The 15,150-nt window shown below is 37.0% G+C and overlaps 1 protein-coding gene across 4 annotated transcripts in view; it reads left to right on the top strand.

Moving 5' to 3' along the window:
- Positions 1-15,150, top strand: part of MGAT5 (alpha-1,6-mannosylglycoprotein 6-beta-N-acetylglucosaminyltransferase) — a 122,596-nt gene that overhangs the window by 67,189 nt on the left and 40,257 nt on the right. For all 4 annotated transcript variants that reach the window (XM_065840549.2, XM_065840551.2, XM_071810780.1 and 1 more), the window contains 4 exons: positions 6,474-6,545; positions 7,314-7,475; positions 9,026-9,195; positions 10,045-10,179. In XM_065840549.2, coding sequence (XP_065696621.1) covers positions 6,474-6,545; positions 7,314-7,475; positions 9,026-9,195; positions 10,045-10,179 — 539 coding nt within the window. The remainder of the gene's footprint in view (positions 1-6,473; positions 6,546-7,313; positions 7,476-9,025; positions 9,196-10,044; positions 10,180-15,150) is intronic.

Raw genomic sequence — 15,150 nt, 5'->3', positions numbered from 1 at the left:
ACTGTTACTTTTGCTTTGAAAGATAGAGCAGAAAAATACAAACTGAAACTGATTTTGAATGTGGGTTTGTTTCCAGACTGCAAGCTGTAGTCTGAGGCACATACTACTGAAAGCACCTGGGAACTGTAATTATACAGGTTCCGTAAAGCCTTGTGGTGTTGCTGGTTTACTGCAGTTTGCTAGCATCTGTGTGAAGTCCCCCTTTACAAAACTTTTGCTGCATGTGTAATCTAATTTCTGACTTTGAGATGAGTTAATGACTTGGATTTCTTCATTGTAATTTAACATGAAACCAACTTCTTTGAATTCTACACAATTACTCATAAAAATGACAAAAATCTTATTGTTGTCTGAAATGTAAACCAGCAAAAGCTTGAACTTCTTAAGTCGTCTTACTTATTCCCCTAGGAAACTGAAATGCTAATGATTGTCAATACTTTGTTTCCAGATCATCCATTAGCATATTCCTCTGGATCTGGGTGACTGGGGGTCAGTAGTCTTCTCTACCTTGATCATTTTAAACTGAGATTAGTATTTTTCTTGTTGGAAAAGGCAGAGATGCTCATGTAGGAGAGGAATCAAATCTAGTACATGTTGCTGACATTGGATTAAGAGGCCATTTACTGACTACTGGTTGTGTATAAGATTTTGTGTTGCAGTGTTCCTGAGACTGAGGGTACCTAACACCCAATGTTTGGGATTGCCTTTGGAAACAATGAAATCCAAAGTTACCTGTATACTCCTCCATTTCACTAAACAGGCAGGCAGTCATCTCCTACACTGCAGATTTTGTAGCAACTTCAAAATGACTACCTATCACTGAGGAAATGCTAAGCAAAATATAGGTATTACACCTTCTGGAGGAGTTAAGAAAGTCACATTCCCAATGGGAGCACTTCTTTCACATCAAATTCTCAAATGGATTTTTGAAGTGAACATGATGAGTCGTCACCTGTCTGCCTTCCTACTGCCTGATAAACTTAAAGATGCACCTTATTTCACCAGATATTGCAGCACTGGTTGGTTTTGTTTTGTTTTATTTCCCACTCTGGGACTGACATAGGTACTTAATAGTAGCATCTCACCATGGATCAAATTACACTGAGCAATAACACTGCTCACCTGATGTGCAGAGAATGTTGCTTTAGTTTCCCTATAGATGGGCTGCAACTGCCCTTCAGAAGACTCCAAAATGAAGATCATCCCAGGTGTTTAGAGAGAGTACCCTTCAGCCTCTGCTTTATTAAACTCCCACTATGACTCTTACAAAGCACCAAGGACTTCCATAAATTTTGGATGTGAAGAGCCTCTGGCAGAGTGTACATTCAGTTAGGAAGATGCTCAGACTGCCCCCGTGCTACAGATGTTTGCCAGGTTATAACAACTGTGCTCGAAGTCCTTGCTCTACAATATAGCCGAGTGCTGAAATTTTGACTTGCCTTCAGTTTCACTGTTTTTCTGAAGAAAAGTTATTCTGCAAAGCTTCTGTAAGACATAATCTTCTAATTTCTTAGGTTTGTTTGTGGTGTTTTTTGATATTAAGTCACTTACTAGCAAGCTATGTAAAGAAAATGTCACTGTGAGAGTAGATTGCCCATGATAAGGGATCAGAGAAATTATTGAGTTCAGTTTAAGCAAAATCTGGGCCTTCACACCCCAAAGCAGTTCAGAACACCAGCTTTTCACCAAAATCTGGAATCATGTAGCACTTAAGTTTTGGACTTCTAAAGTACCATGCAACCTAACCTTATGGAGCTATTATAGCTACATATGCTTTAGCCTTGAATTCGACACTAGGTACAGCTGGTCTTATTCAAAAATACGACAGAAGAAAGATAAATATGTGTTCTGAATAATATATTAGCATTTATACCACTCATGCAAAAAATGGTCCATCTTCAACTCTGCAATTGCTGCTTCCCAACAGTCTTCTTTAACTGCTAATCTGCAGTCTGATACCACATCCTTCCTATTAAATCATGTGCATGGCAGTGTAACAGTTGGTTGCTATGGAGAGAATAAGCTAGAGAAAGAACCCAGTGAGAGGAAAATTGTTCTGGGAAGCGGGGGAAAGGAGTCCTCATTCCTTCTTTGGAGACAACTTCTGTGTTTTGTCTCAAATGATTAAATAAAATGTATTAGCAAGTTGAAGGGCAGGGTGCAAACAAGCACTGCTGTCCACCTTCCTCTTGCTCAAACTTAGGGCTTGTTGGGTGTGGATATTCTGTACCTAAACAAATACAAAGCTGAAGTATTTCTACATTTCTGATGGATATTTAATCTAGATGCTTAAGTGAAATCATAATCCTTTCTGTCACTGTTGCCGGTGACAGAGAAAAGGTGCAGATGAATGGAACAATACCTCGTTTGTAACTGTGTACTGCAGCCTTAGCACGTGCTGTATCATCTTCCTGCTCACAATCACATGCATGCACATCTACACACACGTTACACGCACACTTTTTTTTCCATTGTATGTGTTATTTAACCACAGATATTCCTGTCCCAGGACAAGGTACACTTTAATGCTGTTGCATTTTCTGCAGACTTTTTTGTTGTGAGTTAGATGGTACAATACCTGGTCAACCAAAGCAGCTTGGTTTTGTTTTGTTTTCACCTGTCGCCCTGGTCTGTATTAGAAGCTTTCAGAAAATGTGTTGCAAAACAAAGTCCCTAATTCTTATCCTCACATTCCCTGCCCTATCCCTGTCTTGTCCCTGGTAGTTTCAGGGAAAGCTGATAGGCTTTCCTTAGGCAATTTGGGAGCAAGGGGAGAAAAGCAAGTTCTGGGCACCAGGTGTTTTCACAGAGCTTATAGCACTGTTGGTGATTATTTGTCATATGAGATGAAGGACATCAAAGGCCTCCACTCAAGCCAGTCTGAGCAGTTGTAGACATTCCTTACTTTTCTTTCTCCCACATCTATAGTTGGAAGTAGCACTCACCAAAAAAAAAAACCCCGGCTTGTACTTATCTTACATCAATAAGTCTGAGAAAAATGGATTAAGTTTTCACTGGTAGTTGCTGGAAAGAAGATCAATTCATTAGCATCTCCCTGCATTTTTGAATGACTATAGCAGCCACTGTTGTTTTCAGAAAAGTTTCCATGGCAGTGCTTAATAGTCTGAATCTGAGAAGAACAGCTGCAGAACTTGATCAGAAATGATGAGTACAGCTCGAGTTACTGTTGTGGGCCGTATCTGAGTCTCACGAGGCGACCGGGAAAATCATTTAACCGCTTAGGTTTCGTACTTAGTTCTAGGCATCCTTGTGGTGTCCTGTACCAGAAACCCTGAAGCAATTAGCTGAAGTGGCAATACTTGACTCTTAAAAAGAACCAACCAAACAAAAAACCACCCACCCACTTTCTAGGTCATCTGAAGTTCTCACGAAACTGTAGGTCCTTCCAAGAGCTGCAATTAGAAGTCGTTCTTTGGCTTAAAAGTGAGGAATTGTGTGTTCTGGACAGGAAATGCTGACGTGCTCAGTTAGAACTGAATATTGGTTCACTGGGCAGGAGACAAAGGCCAAGTAATGGAAGAGCAGAAAGTGGGTGTCTGGAGAAAGGCCAACAGTATATTTATTTAGGTAATTTTTACACATCTTCCAGAAGTGATGCAACAGAAGCAACATGTATTCTGCTCTACTGTGCATCATTACATGAGGCTAAATAGAGAGGAAGACAAAGTTTGTTTTGCTACTCATCTGGTTAGTGCAAACTGTTACTTTTAATTCTGACAAGATATTGAGCACTATTTCTTTACAAGAGTTTTAAGCAGTCTTTGCTGAGGCTTTGTACTGCTGTTAGACCTTAATTTTACATAGTGCAATACAAACCCACAGTTAACTGGAAGCTTTTTGCTTGAAATACATATAAAAATGCAACTGTTGTGGATTTTGAGAAGGGCAGCAATAAAACTCAGCAACTTGCTAGATATCTTGTATAAGTATCATGGAATCATCAGGCTTTTTAATTATGTAACAGAAGCCTGTCAGTGCTATAGTTTCCTTTTCCCCTAGTTCTACAAAGGCTCTCTCTGAAGTCCTAGTTACCTTGTGGAGTTGAATAGGTTGAGATCCGTCTCCCTTCTACCAAAGTGTCTATAGGCTGCTGTTCACCCATAGCTCTCACTGAACAGGGAAGAAAGAACAACAGATAGAGAGAAATATCTCTGTTCCCTCTGAAAACCTCACTTTTTTTACAGCTGTGGTATTTCTCACGTACTAGGCGCCTCTAAATACAGATGTTACGGCTTGTGTAGACTTCCCTGCTGTAGTTTTTCACTTCTGTCTTTGCTCTGTATTTGCATGATAATATATATTATGATCTATAAGTGACTTCTGGGTCATGATCTGCGGTGTTGAGTGTTTGCGTGTTCTGCCCTCCGGCAGCCACTCTTATCATAGTCTGATTTTTCCTCTCAGTTTTCTTGGAACCATGACTTAGTTGATTCTTTAATTACCAGCAAAATTAACCAATGTTCTGAATGATAGAATTCATATTAGCATTTTGGCTGGTTTTGCTGTCATAATGTTTCCATCTGAGGGGTAGTTGTTTGCTTGGTGTTCCCGTTAATTATTGTCCCCCCATCTAAAGCTTATAGTTTGTAAGCTATTGGCTCATAAAAAATAGCAGAATTCATTCCTTTTTCTGTAAGATAATGCCTATGCATTCTTCCCAGTGCTGAAAATAACAAAACAACTGGTAATACTTTGAAGAGTATGTTGATAAATCCTCCAGTGAGTTAAGTTGGTCTTTCCAGTGAAATGAGGAATTGACTGAATATCAATAGGGAAAAAATGAGTACTAAACAAACTGCGTACACTGATATTGCTTTGGGTCTACTCCTTAAGTGTTTATTTGTGATTACAATTACTGTAATTTAGTTTAGACTAGAGGGAATATTTCTAAAAGCACAAGAAAACCTGTATTTGTTTCTGTGTCAGTGAGACGTGCTGCTAACTGTCCTTGGCAGCTCTGAAAAATCTTTGTTTCCTTTAGAATGCCTGGTGGTGCAATGTGAAATACATGGACCCAGAAAAGGGGCACTTACAGTAGTTCTTGAAATGTCGTATCTTAATACAGATCAATTTTAAGTTTCTACTATTTGAAAATAGAAGAGAGGTTGTGACTGGGCATGATTTGTAACATGGAGCTTACAAATCTTTTCCACCAGTGATTCCACAGCTTATATCAGTCAAGGTTCAGATCATTAATGGCTACAATTTCTAGTATGTTTCCAGAGTTGGAGACCACTGAAGAATCAGATGTTTGCAGACAAGGTTGATCAAGTGACTGCTTTCAAATGTATTAAATACATTGAGTAGATTAAGTCATAGCATTCAAATTAATGCTTCTATAATTTGTCTGAGGAACCTAGTTTGAGGCATTTCTTCTCTTAAATGAGGTTATGATGTCTGTTAATTTCCCTGCATGTAACAGGTCTTCTAGGTAATCATTTGGTATGATCTTAAGCTTTTAATCTCTAATGCTTCAGGCTTACTGCAGCATGATTAAGCTGAAATTGTGTTTTGACAAGTCTATGACTGTAGGAGCCATAAGACCAGCTTGGAGTTCAACTTCTCAGGGAGTTGAGAACTTAATCAGTAGTGATGGGGTATCTTAGCTGGCTATAAATTTTTGTATTTCTCCCTTTTCACAGTGCACAGTTCTGTTTCTGTTTCCATGGGTTTGCCTCCAACAGTGAAATTCCTTTATCCCCAAAGTGAATTTCTCAAGGCACATGAATAATAAAGATTCTACAAGACAAGCAAGATCCCCAGGGAGAGCACAGGAGCTTTCAGTGACTTTCATCCATTTGCTGTTTCTTCCCCAACTCCTAGCTGTTATACATTTTTTTTTCTAGTAGACGATAGTAGAAGTATTGCATTTACACTGATAGTGTTTCTCTGAGAATTACAGCTATTAGTACTTGTGGATACTGTTACTTATGTTATAATTATGTTACTTATACCCTTCAAATAGACTGGTTTTGGTTTTAGTCGTCTTTCAACTTTTTGTCTAGATTGCTACCAGGTAAACTTTGATCCTTGGTTTTATCAGGCTTTGCCTTTTTGTATTCTAGGGAGATGGGAAATGTTCCCAAACACAATTTTTTAAGGCCTAGAAGAATAAAATAGCACTTTTTGAAAACATTTCAGAGAAACCATATTTAGAACATTTAAGAGCTGACCTCTGTCTCAAAAGGGTTTTATCTCCTGTATTCATTATAATGAATGAATATCTGAATGTGACTTTTGGTTGCAAATTTGCAAGGTTGAAATAGTATTGAATTGCAAAAAGTCTTCTTAAGCTTTTCTCGCACAAAGCAGTTTTACCTTGCGGTGACTTACCCATCAGCTGATGCCTTATTTAAACCATACAAAGGCACAATAGAAGGGCAGTGAGAGAGCTGCCAGTGACCAGCTGGAAGTAGAATAGAATGATTCATTTTCATGTGATTGTTTTATAGGTTGAAAATTGGTGTCCTCGTTTACCTTGGAGAGCAAAAAATCCTAATGAAGAAACTGATCAAAAAACAGTGGTAAGAACAATGTTAAAACATGAGAAATAATTTAGCAATCATGATTCATGCAAAACATCCTGGAATCCTGTGCCACATAAGTGCTGACAAGACTAGAATTTACCATTTTTATTTCTCAACTCCGCAAAACTGAAGGGAAACGTCCTTGACTCTGTCTATGTAGCTCATCATGTTTGTTCCCTGTCTTTGTATTGTGCTGCAGTCTTGGTGGTAGATTTTCATTAATACATTTATGTGTTTAAATTTATGAAATGTTGTACAAAGATACTGAGAAAAATTACAAATCCTTAGACTGTTCACCAGTTTTAAGTGACGTTTCTTCCTTCATGGTATAAAAAAAGGCTTCATTGTATTTGGAAGATTCATGATATGCGTGAACCTTCAGCATACTGGCCTGATTTTGTAGTGTGTTTTAGAGATACTTCAACCTCATTTTGAAGCACATGAACAAAACCAAATCTTTTCTGGCAGAATAAACACATTGTGAAACATTGCAAACATATTCTGGGGCTACCAAATACTACTAATAAAAATAATTTCTGTGGCTTAGAAATGTCTATTTAGAACTTACATGTTTGAATTGAAATCCCAATTTGACTTTATTAATAGCATTAGGGGTGTTGTTGTTTGGAGGGGTGTTTTTGTTTGTTTTTGTTTTTAATGAGGAATGTAAAGCACAGAGTTAACATTTGAGAAGTTTTGTCACTTCTGGAAAGTCCAATATTTGAAGTATAATATTTTGAGGGTTTTTTAATGCTTTAATTGAAGGCTGAAATTCGTATCAACTTCGATAATCTCTACAAAATGATGTCAAGACATGAGGAATTTAGGTGGATGATGTTACGTATCAGACGGATGGCTGATACTTGGATTGAAGCAATTAAATCGCTTGCAGAAAAACAAAATTTGGAAAAGAGAAAACGAAAAAAGGTAAATGAAAACATTTTTCATTCCTACCACTTGCAGTCTTATAGGCTCTTTTAAGTTACTTTTTCTAAAAGTAATTTCAAAGTAGAAGTACCGAATATGTCTAAAAGGCTGGTGTTTATACTTCTACCTCCTTTCAAGAAGTATTTCACTCTTTGAAATTATTGTTACAATGGTTATTTGCATTACAAATAGTTTTACATACTTTCCATGAGTCAATGTTTGAGTAAGTTTTTTAACCTCTTTTATTTTGGATAGAGAGTATGCAGAAGTTTGTAAAAGGAGAAACTGTGAATTTACTTCAAGCTGATGCCAATACAGTGTTTTACATAGCCATAGAAAACAACAATTGTACATCATCTTTGTCCAAAACGGAGGCTTTAAATAGCTTATTTTTGTTTTGGATTTGAGTAGACTTCAAACTGGCCACTACTTTGGATTGGATCAGTTTAGACCTTTTGTAATGCGTTCAATTTAAAAATAGTGAGATTCTTGAACTGAAAAGTTTGGGGGTTGTTTTGTTTTGTTTTTTAATTACCTCAACCAGTTAAGATAAAGCCGAAAGTTGTCAACACAGCAACAGTTTCCCTTCCCAGCTTGCTCTTAGGGAGCGGGTTCTGACTGACAGCAGGACGATGTGCAGGCCATGCACTCATGTCTCTCCCATCTCTCAGGCTGCACCTCAGCTCTCTGCTCGAGATTCTCAGTCCTCACATAAGGTCTGGTTCTCATGTTGCCACTCTAATGTTTGTCACGTAGTGCAGCCCTGGAGAAGGCTCACCCCCTGTCAAGGAGCAACCCTTCTCTTTGAAGCAGCCCTCCAGCCTGTTTTATTAAAGAAATATAACATCTAAGAATCCATAAATTCACAAATAAGCAGAAGTGGTACTGCCCTGCACAGGCACTTTTGATGGGATGCTCTAGTGCTTAGTTTTTGCTTTTAAAAGTCCTTTGCTGTTAAAGCAGGATGACTTTGTTCTAATATGTCCAGTTCAGCTCTGGGAGCTGCAACGTATCAGAATAAAATGGTTACTTGAATTTTGCTGCTTTTTAAAGAGTGGTGGAAAAGGTTTTTGATGTTTGGGAGTTTTTATGCCTGGTACTGTATATACCCACACTCAGATAACAGCCCAGGTATGTAGCAAAGTGTTTGGAATTCCACTTCTGTGCTTCATTGCAAAGACAAGCACAGATTTCGAGGAACTACAGAGGAAACTCTCCTCCAGTGGCAACAGGGACGGGAGGTTGGGAAAGCATCATGTTACCCTTAGGCTGTCCATCCAAGTTCTCAATGGCTTGTTCACAAGTTTAATTACTGATCTGGTGGCAGACAATACTGCAAAACAATGTAGTAACATTCTTATACCTACTGTTCTAGAAATCCATTACACAATTAAACTATCTTGACAGGAGTATTTGATTTTTTTGATTGGTTTTTTGGTTGGTTTTTTTTTTTGGCCATAGTTGGAATTTAATAGAAAGAAAAAGCACAGTGAGGTAAGCTAGTTGCATATTTAATGTCAACAGCTCTAACATATGACTTTTCTTTCCAGATTCTTGTTCATCTGGGGCTTTTGACAAAAGAATCTGGATTCAAGATTGCAGAAAATGCGTTTAGCGGTGGCCCGCTTGGTGAATTAGTCCAGTGGAGTGATTTAATTACATCTCTCTACTTACTGGGCCATGACATCAGGATTTCAGCTTCACTGGCAGAGCTCAAGGAGTAAGGAGATTACTTTCACTTTTGAAACTGGAATGCAAAAGAAGAATTGTAAACTCTTGATGCTTCTATTAGCAGTATATAATTTCTTGAGGCATAAAATGAAAATGATAATTCACTAAACAGACGATAAGATTATTTTAATGAGCTAACTATATGTGCTATGAAAAGCGTAATGTGTTTTCATTGTAGCTTCAGGCTCCTGAGACTTCATAAATGGATGTTGTAAAATTCAAACTAAGCTGCTTATTCTTTAACATTCCAAGTGCCTTAGCCAGCTGCAATAGGAAATGTTACAGCCTAGCCTGTGTCCTCTTCTTCAGTTTCTGCTGTTCTTCAATGAGTATTGGATTTTAAAATAAAGGTTTAAATCCTTTAAACACGTTACTTTTGATGTAGTTCATTACTTATGTTAGGTCGAATTTTTACCTCATTTGTCTTTGTCTTGCTATGCAAGACATTATTAGGCATACAACATCTGTTTTAAGTTTGAGCACATGCACTTTTTTCTGTACCTTTCATTTTTTTATAACAAACATGACCGCATCATTTTATAGAGAGTTCTTACACTATAAAGCTGTCAATAGAAATCAGGAATTATTTCAAATAATTTCAAGCACACTATTTTGAAACATTCCACACATATTACTCTCTTGTTTAAACTAGATGAGGTTTTTGGTGAAAATGAGGTCTTTACTGATATATAAACAGTTCTGATCGTCTTTAGCATTTGGATGTTCTCACATGATTCCTGATTTGGAAAAGGGAATGATTGGTATAAATAGCATTACAGCATCTATTTAAGATATTTGGAAAGTAATGCTTTTCCATATTCCTTTTTTCTTTGTTTAGGATTATGAAGAAGGTTGTAGGCAACAGATCTGGCTGCCCTACTCTGGGGGATAAAGTTGTAGAACTCATTTACATTGATATTGTTGGACTCACCCAGTTTAAGAAAACGCTTGGTCCATCATGGGTGCATTACCAGTAAGTATAACACTTATTTGACCTCTTAACTGCTTTGTTAAAGAGCTTTTGTTGAATAACACATGTCAAAATACTCAGGTGGGTACATCCATGTGAATTTGAATTGATCGAAAAGTAAAAATGTGGTTATCTGTTGTCTTTCACTCTTAGGAATATAGGGGCTATTGCCTGTTTGTTGCTTCCCATCTTTATCTCCCCCAGCAAATTTGGCATTTTTGGATTCAAACATTTTCAATCTTAATGAATTATATTATATTGAGGCCTGATTTTTGCCTTTCTTTCCCTTCCTCCTTTACATTCCCCACCTCCCCACACTTTTTGTCCTGTACCTTAGTAGGTGAGCTGAGAGATTATTGGGTTTTGGTGTTTAGTTGGAATACCAAAGGCATGTTTGACTCCTCAGGGTTTACAGCCATACTGAACTGAAGATTGTGGAGATTTATCTATTCGAACTGTTGCTCAACAACAGCAATGCCATTTTTTCTGTTCATCCCTTAAGATACTGGGCAGAGAGTTGTCTTCAGGGGTATGTGTAAAGAAGAAACCCCCCTGGTAACTGCAGTTGTTGCTTCTGTGATCTTTAAACATCTTCCCACTAGAAAGGGAAGATGATAGCCACAAGAAATTACTTCGTACAGCCTTCTTAGAGTGTGCACTTTTAGAACCACATTTCTTTTTGTCAATAACTTCAAATCAGCAAGCATCCCATGTGTTGTACAAATACGTATCAGCATGAAATAAAACCAAATCTAAATTACTGACTTAGATTTTTCTATACCTAATCAAATTAGCTGTTTCATGATCTGTACAGTCCAGTAAGTTGTCTTTGAAGGAAGGCATTGAAAGGTGTTCACTGCAGGCAGAAAAATTGTTTTCTGTCTATGTCAGGATTTTCTAGAGCATTGGATCTTTTCAGTGCAATTTTAAATGAGAGTACTGCGATCAACGTTGCAGATTAGATTAGTCCTAATCTCTTTTTTGAAGCAGAGGAGTAAACGGATATTCAGGTTTTTAGGAGCCTGCTAATAAAGATAATCCCATTTTCCACTGAGCTACAGTTGGTTGTCTGTCTGCCAGATGTAATTGTCACTAGGCAATTACATACAGCATTCTGGTCAGGGTATAAAACCATTTATAAACTTAAAATGTTTCTTCCCCTTTGCTTTCCATTTCTTATTTGGTATATTCTGTAATGAAGATATGGAAATACACCATGTCATTGAGATCATTAGATTAGCTCTTCAAGTTTTCTTGCTTATTTCACAAGTTATTAAATCTTAAACTGTCAATCTGGTTTTCATCGATTCCTAATTTGTGGTAATGACTGACTTTTTCTGGTTTAGGAGAGTAGAATTAAATTTAGCTCTAAATAAATAACTTAAGCTAGTATAGGAGTTTTTATGAGGCTTTTGATGAGAAAAAAAAATACTTACTATGTCTCTTCTACAACACTGGATTTCATTGGATGGAAGGGGATCCCATCTATTCCATACCCTTGCTGAAAAGTAAATCAGATGTGTTTGTCCTTCTTGAGAGATTTTTGCCTAATCTTTTACTGAAGACTCCAAAAGATGTCTCAGCCATTGTTTTATATTGTTAAGCTTTTCTTTAAAGTATTTTTCTTGGCTTGATTTCTTGAAAACTGTTTGTTACTGCCTATTATGGTTCTGGGGAATAAATTACTTCTTTCCCCTCTCTGCCAACCTCTAAAACATCTTATATACTGAATTTTCCTTCAGTTTGCTTTTCTTCAAAATAAATTCAGGGATTTGGATTGTTCCTTATAATTCAGGTTTTGTAGACCTTTCATCAAACTTATTGCATTTGTTGATCTGATTACCTGATACTGTTCCTCAAGTTCAGTGTACAAAACGGGGTCCAGAATTTCTTAGAGCAAAAGAATTAATTCATAGCTTCATGCAAGCTAAGTCCTATTTGAGGATCCTTCTGCAATCATTTTTTTTTCTTAGCATCATGAGTTATCTCATAAATTTTGTCATCAAAATATTTTTAAGTTTAAAGTAAGAAGTCCAGTGTGAGAGCATAATTATATGTTTAATTCATTCCAGTAAAATAAACATTATCACAAATAAAGGTGCCTTATCACCCTTGTTCTTTACAAACTTTGCTTTCTCACTCAGTTGTATTTAATGTCAGGAGGAATAATTCTTTGTCTTGAAAGAATTGTTTTGCTTTATGCCATATAGTTTTTCAGCAGACATGCTAGTCAATTCAGGCTGGTTTATGCAGACCAGACTCAATTACAAATAAAAACTTGTTTATTCACTTCAGATTGGAATACAGTGGTAGAATACACCTATGTCTTCAGAAGGGTCTTGTGATAAGAGTGCTGTTTATAATCTTTGTGAGTGAACTTGAGCACTGAGTAAAATTTTGGTAATTGCAAATCAGGTTTCTAGAACTGCTGGCTCGAAAGAATGACCCTGCAGCTCTGAGAGCCAAGTATTTCTCAACAGCTGAAATACTGGTTTGTGCATCTGAGATCTGTAGCACCAATGCCTCTTGCTAGTACAGGCTTGATCTCTGGTATAATTTGTGCTGTAAAATCCATGAATATAGCAAAGCAGATCTCGTTTTTGGGTGCACCTTATTTTCAAGCAGAAGGATGTCTGAACCTGCTGTATTTTTCAGTTCTGAAGTCTGGATATTTGAATTCTGTTTATGTGCAATGAAGCAACATAAAAATTAGTAGCTTAATATAGTTTGAGGGGTGCAACTCATTGCTTCTGTTAGCACCCGCATCCTCCATACAGCACATAAAGAATCTGGTAATTTTTGCGTTTTTCTAGTCTCTCTAGCAATGACTCATTCCCATATGCCAAAAATCCAACTGTGTTATTCTTGAAATAAACTAACATGACAGCTATCGTGAAAAATGAGCAACATTCCTGCTTCTTACATGTTCTCTAGAATACATCTGTTCTAGGAGAATTAGTTTCTGACTAAGTTTTTACATTTTTTAAATGCGAGTACTGAGTGGCCTGAAAGTTAATGTGTTCATCTGCCAGGATTTCTGTGGACAGATCTGAGCTGCTCGTGATCTGAGTGGGCTGGACATAAGCCAAACCAGGCTGGAGTCTGTGTATCTGCGCCGGCACGTTGCTGTGCCCCAGCTCCATGCACCTACAGAGCTTCCAAACCACAACTGGTTGTGTTTTGGCCAGCTCGCTCCCAAGACAATGCCTGCAGCTACTGGTCTATATGTACCCTTTATTCAACTATTTATGCTGGGCAGCATTGCTTGTGGACATGAAGGTTAAGTATATGTAAGTAGAGTAAAATTAGAACCTCGAGTGGGAGGATATGAATCAATGTGTCTAAATACTTCCACCAGGACAGTCCAGCTTGTGCTTATGCATATTTATGGAAAAACAGTCACTTTAAAAATTCTGCTAACCCTAGGTTACTTTTGTCAACATTTTTTTATATGCCCCAAAATTACCATTTCTAACATATTAGAAGAAAGAAGGCTTTTATATGGAAGTTTCTATAAGTAGTTTGCTACCCAGCAATCCTCTTTTTAATTAGTCATTTAATAGACTAATCAGTCTGACCCCAATTCCAAGCATGCTGGAATTATCTGCAGCTTCCTGCTAAAGCCAAGTGACACTTTAGGACAGAGGTGCCAACTGAGTGAAAAACTAAACTTTAAATCATACTAAATTAACATTTTTATTTTAAAAATATCCCTGTTTAAAAAAACACTGGTTTTCCGTTTTCAAAGTTAATTATTTCACTTTAGAAATGCTAAAACATTATCAAAGTTTTGTTTTAATATAGTTTGATTGAAAGAAATTCAAGCCACTAAGTGAAACAAATGGAGAATATAATACTTGGGCACGTAACTGAGGTGTTCCTATGTATGTTAAAACATCAGTTCAGCAAAACTGACATTAATTACATTCATTTCTAAGTTTTAAATCTTTACCAGTTCTTTGGGGGATTAGGTTCACCACTTTAACCTTCGATCTTTTGTAAGATTTTGCACACACTTGCATTTTCTGCTGCGATCTTTTTGTCTTTTCTGGCTGACTTTATGGCAGAATCATATAAATATTTTTGTTTTCCCCATTTCCTGGTTTAGCTCAGTTTCTGATGTGTCACCTTTCCTGTCCTGCTTCAGAGACCCTGTGTGTATTGGAGAAAGTTACACATATCCTTGTGAACAATTAGTGCTACATACCTTACATCTGAAAACAGGAAAAAGAAAAAGGGAGGAAACAAAGCACTTTGAGATGATCACATGCAATATAGCGCTCCTTACATATCTAATTTGACAAACTCCGGTAATGTTTCAGGTTTTAGTAGCATTCACCACTTTTTCATTCCCTTGTACTCAAGTACCTGGCCAAAAGCTGCATGTTCGATAAGAATTTTACTTTAAGACTTGCCAGGAAATAAGAGGGCTTTTATTACTGAATGATTCATCAGTGCAGAAGTTGTTTTGGTCCTGCTGGAGTATTTTGTGTGATGCAGAGATAATTGCTACTGTTGTAAAATATTTTCATTGAGAACAGTTGACATAAAACACTGCACAAAAACTGATCTGTCAGCTTTGTTGTTTGGTGAATCATAATGTGTTGTGTATTTTGACTTTTTATTTGCTTGAAAGATCTCTCTAAAGATTAAAAAAAAAGTAAATTTGTATCTACTTTCAAATACAAAGGTGGTATTTCATATGAGAATTGTGTTGCTGTTGTTTTATCCTATTTCCCAGTGTAATGGATAATTTGGAGAAAGAAGCACCATATAAGAAATATGTAAATATATTTTTGGGACCAAATGCTTTCATCTTTTAAAGCTGACAAAGGGTTGGAGTTTTAAAGCCAAAATCCTGATGTTTTACTGAACAGAATGTATATGGAATTCAGGCATGGGAAATGTTGAAGACTGCAAAATATCGCCATTTTTAATACTAACTTTTGAAGTTACTTCCGCTCTCTGCCTGTG

The sequence above is a fragment of the Patagioenas fasciata genome, chromosome 7, assembly GCF_037038585.1.
Source record: "Patagioenas fasciata isolate bPatFas1 chromosome 7, bPatFas1.hap1, whole genome shotgun sequence".
Classification (NCBI taxonomy): domain Eukaryota; kingdom Metazoa; phylum Chordata; class Aves; order Columbiformes; family Columbidae; genus Patagioenas; species Patagioenas fasciata.
Note: the sequence above shows the minus strand (reverse complement) of the source record. Positions and strands in the feature narration are given on the sequence as shown.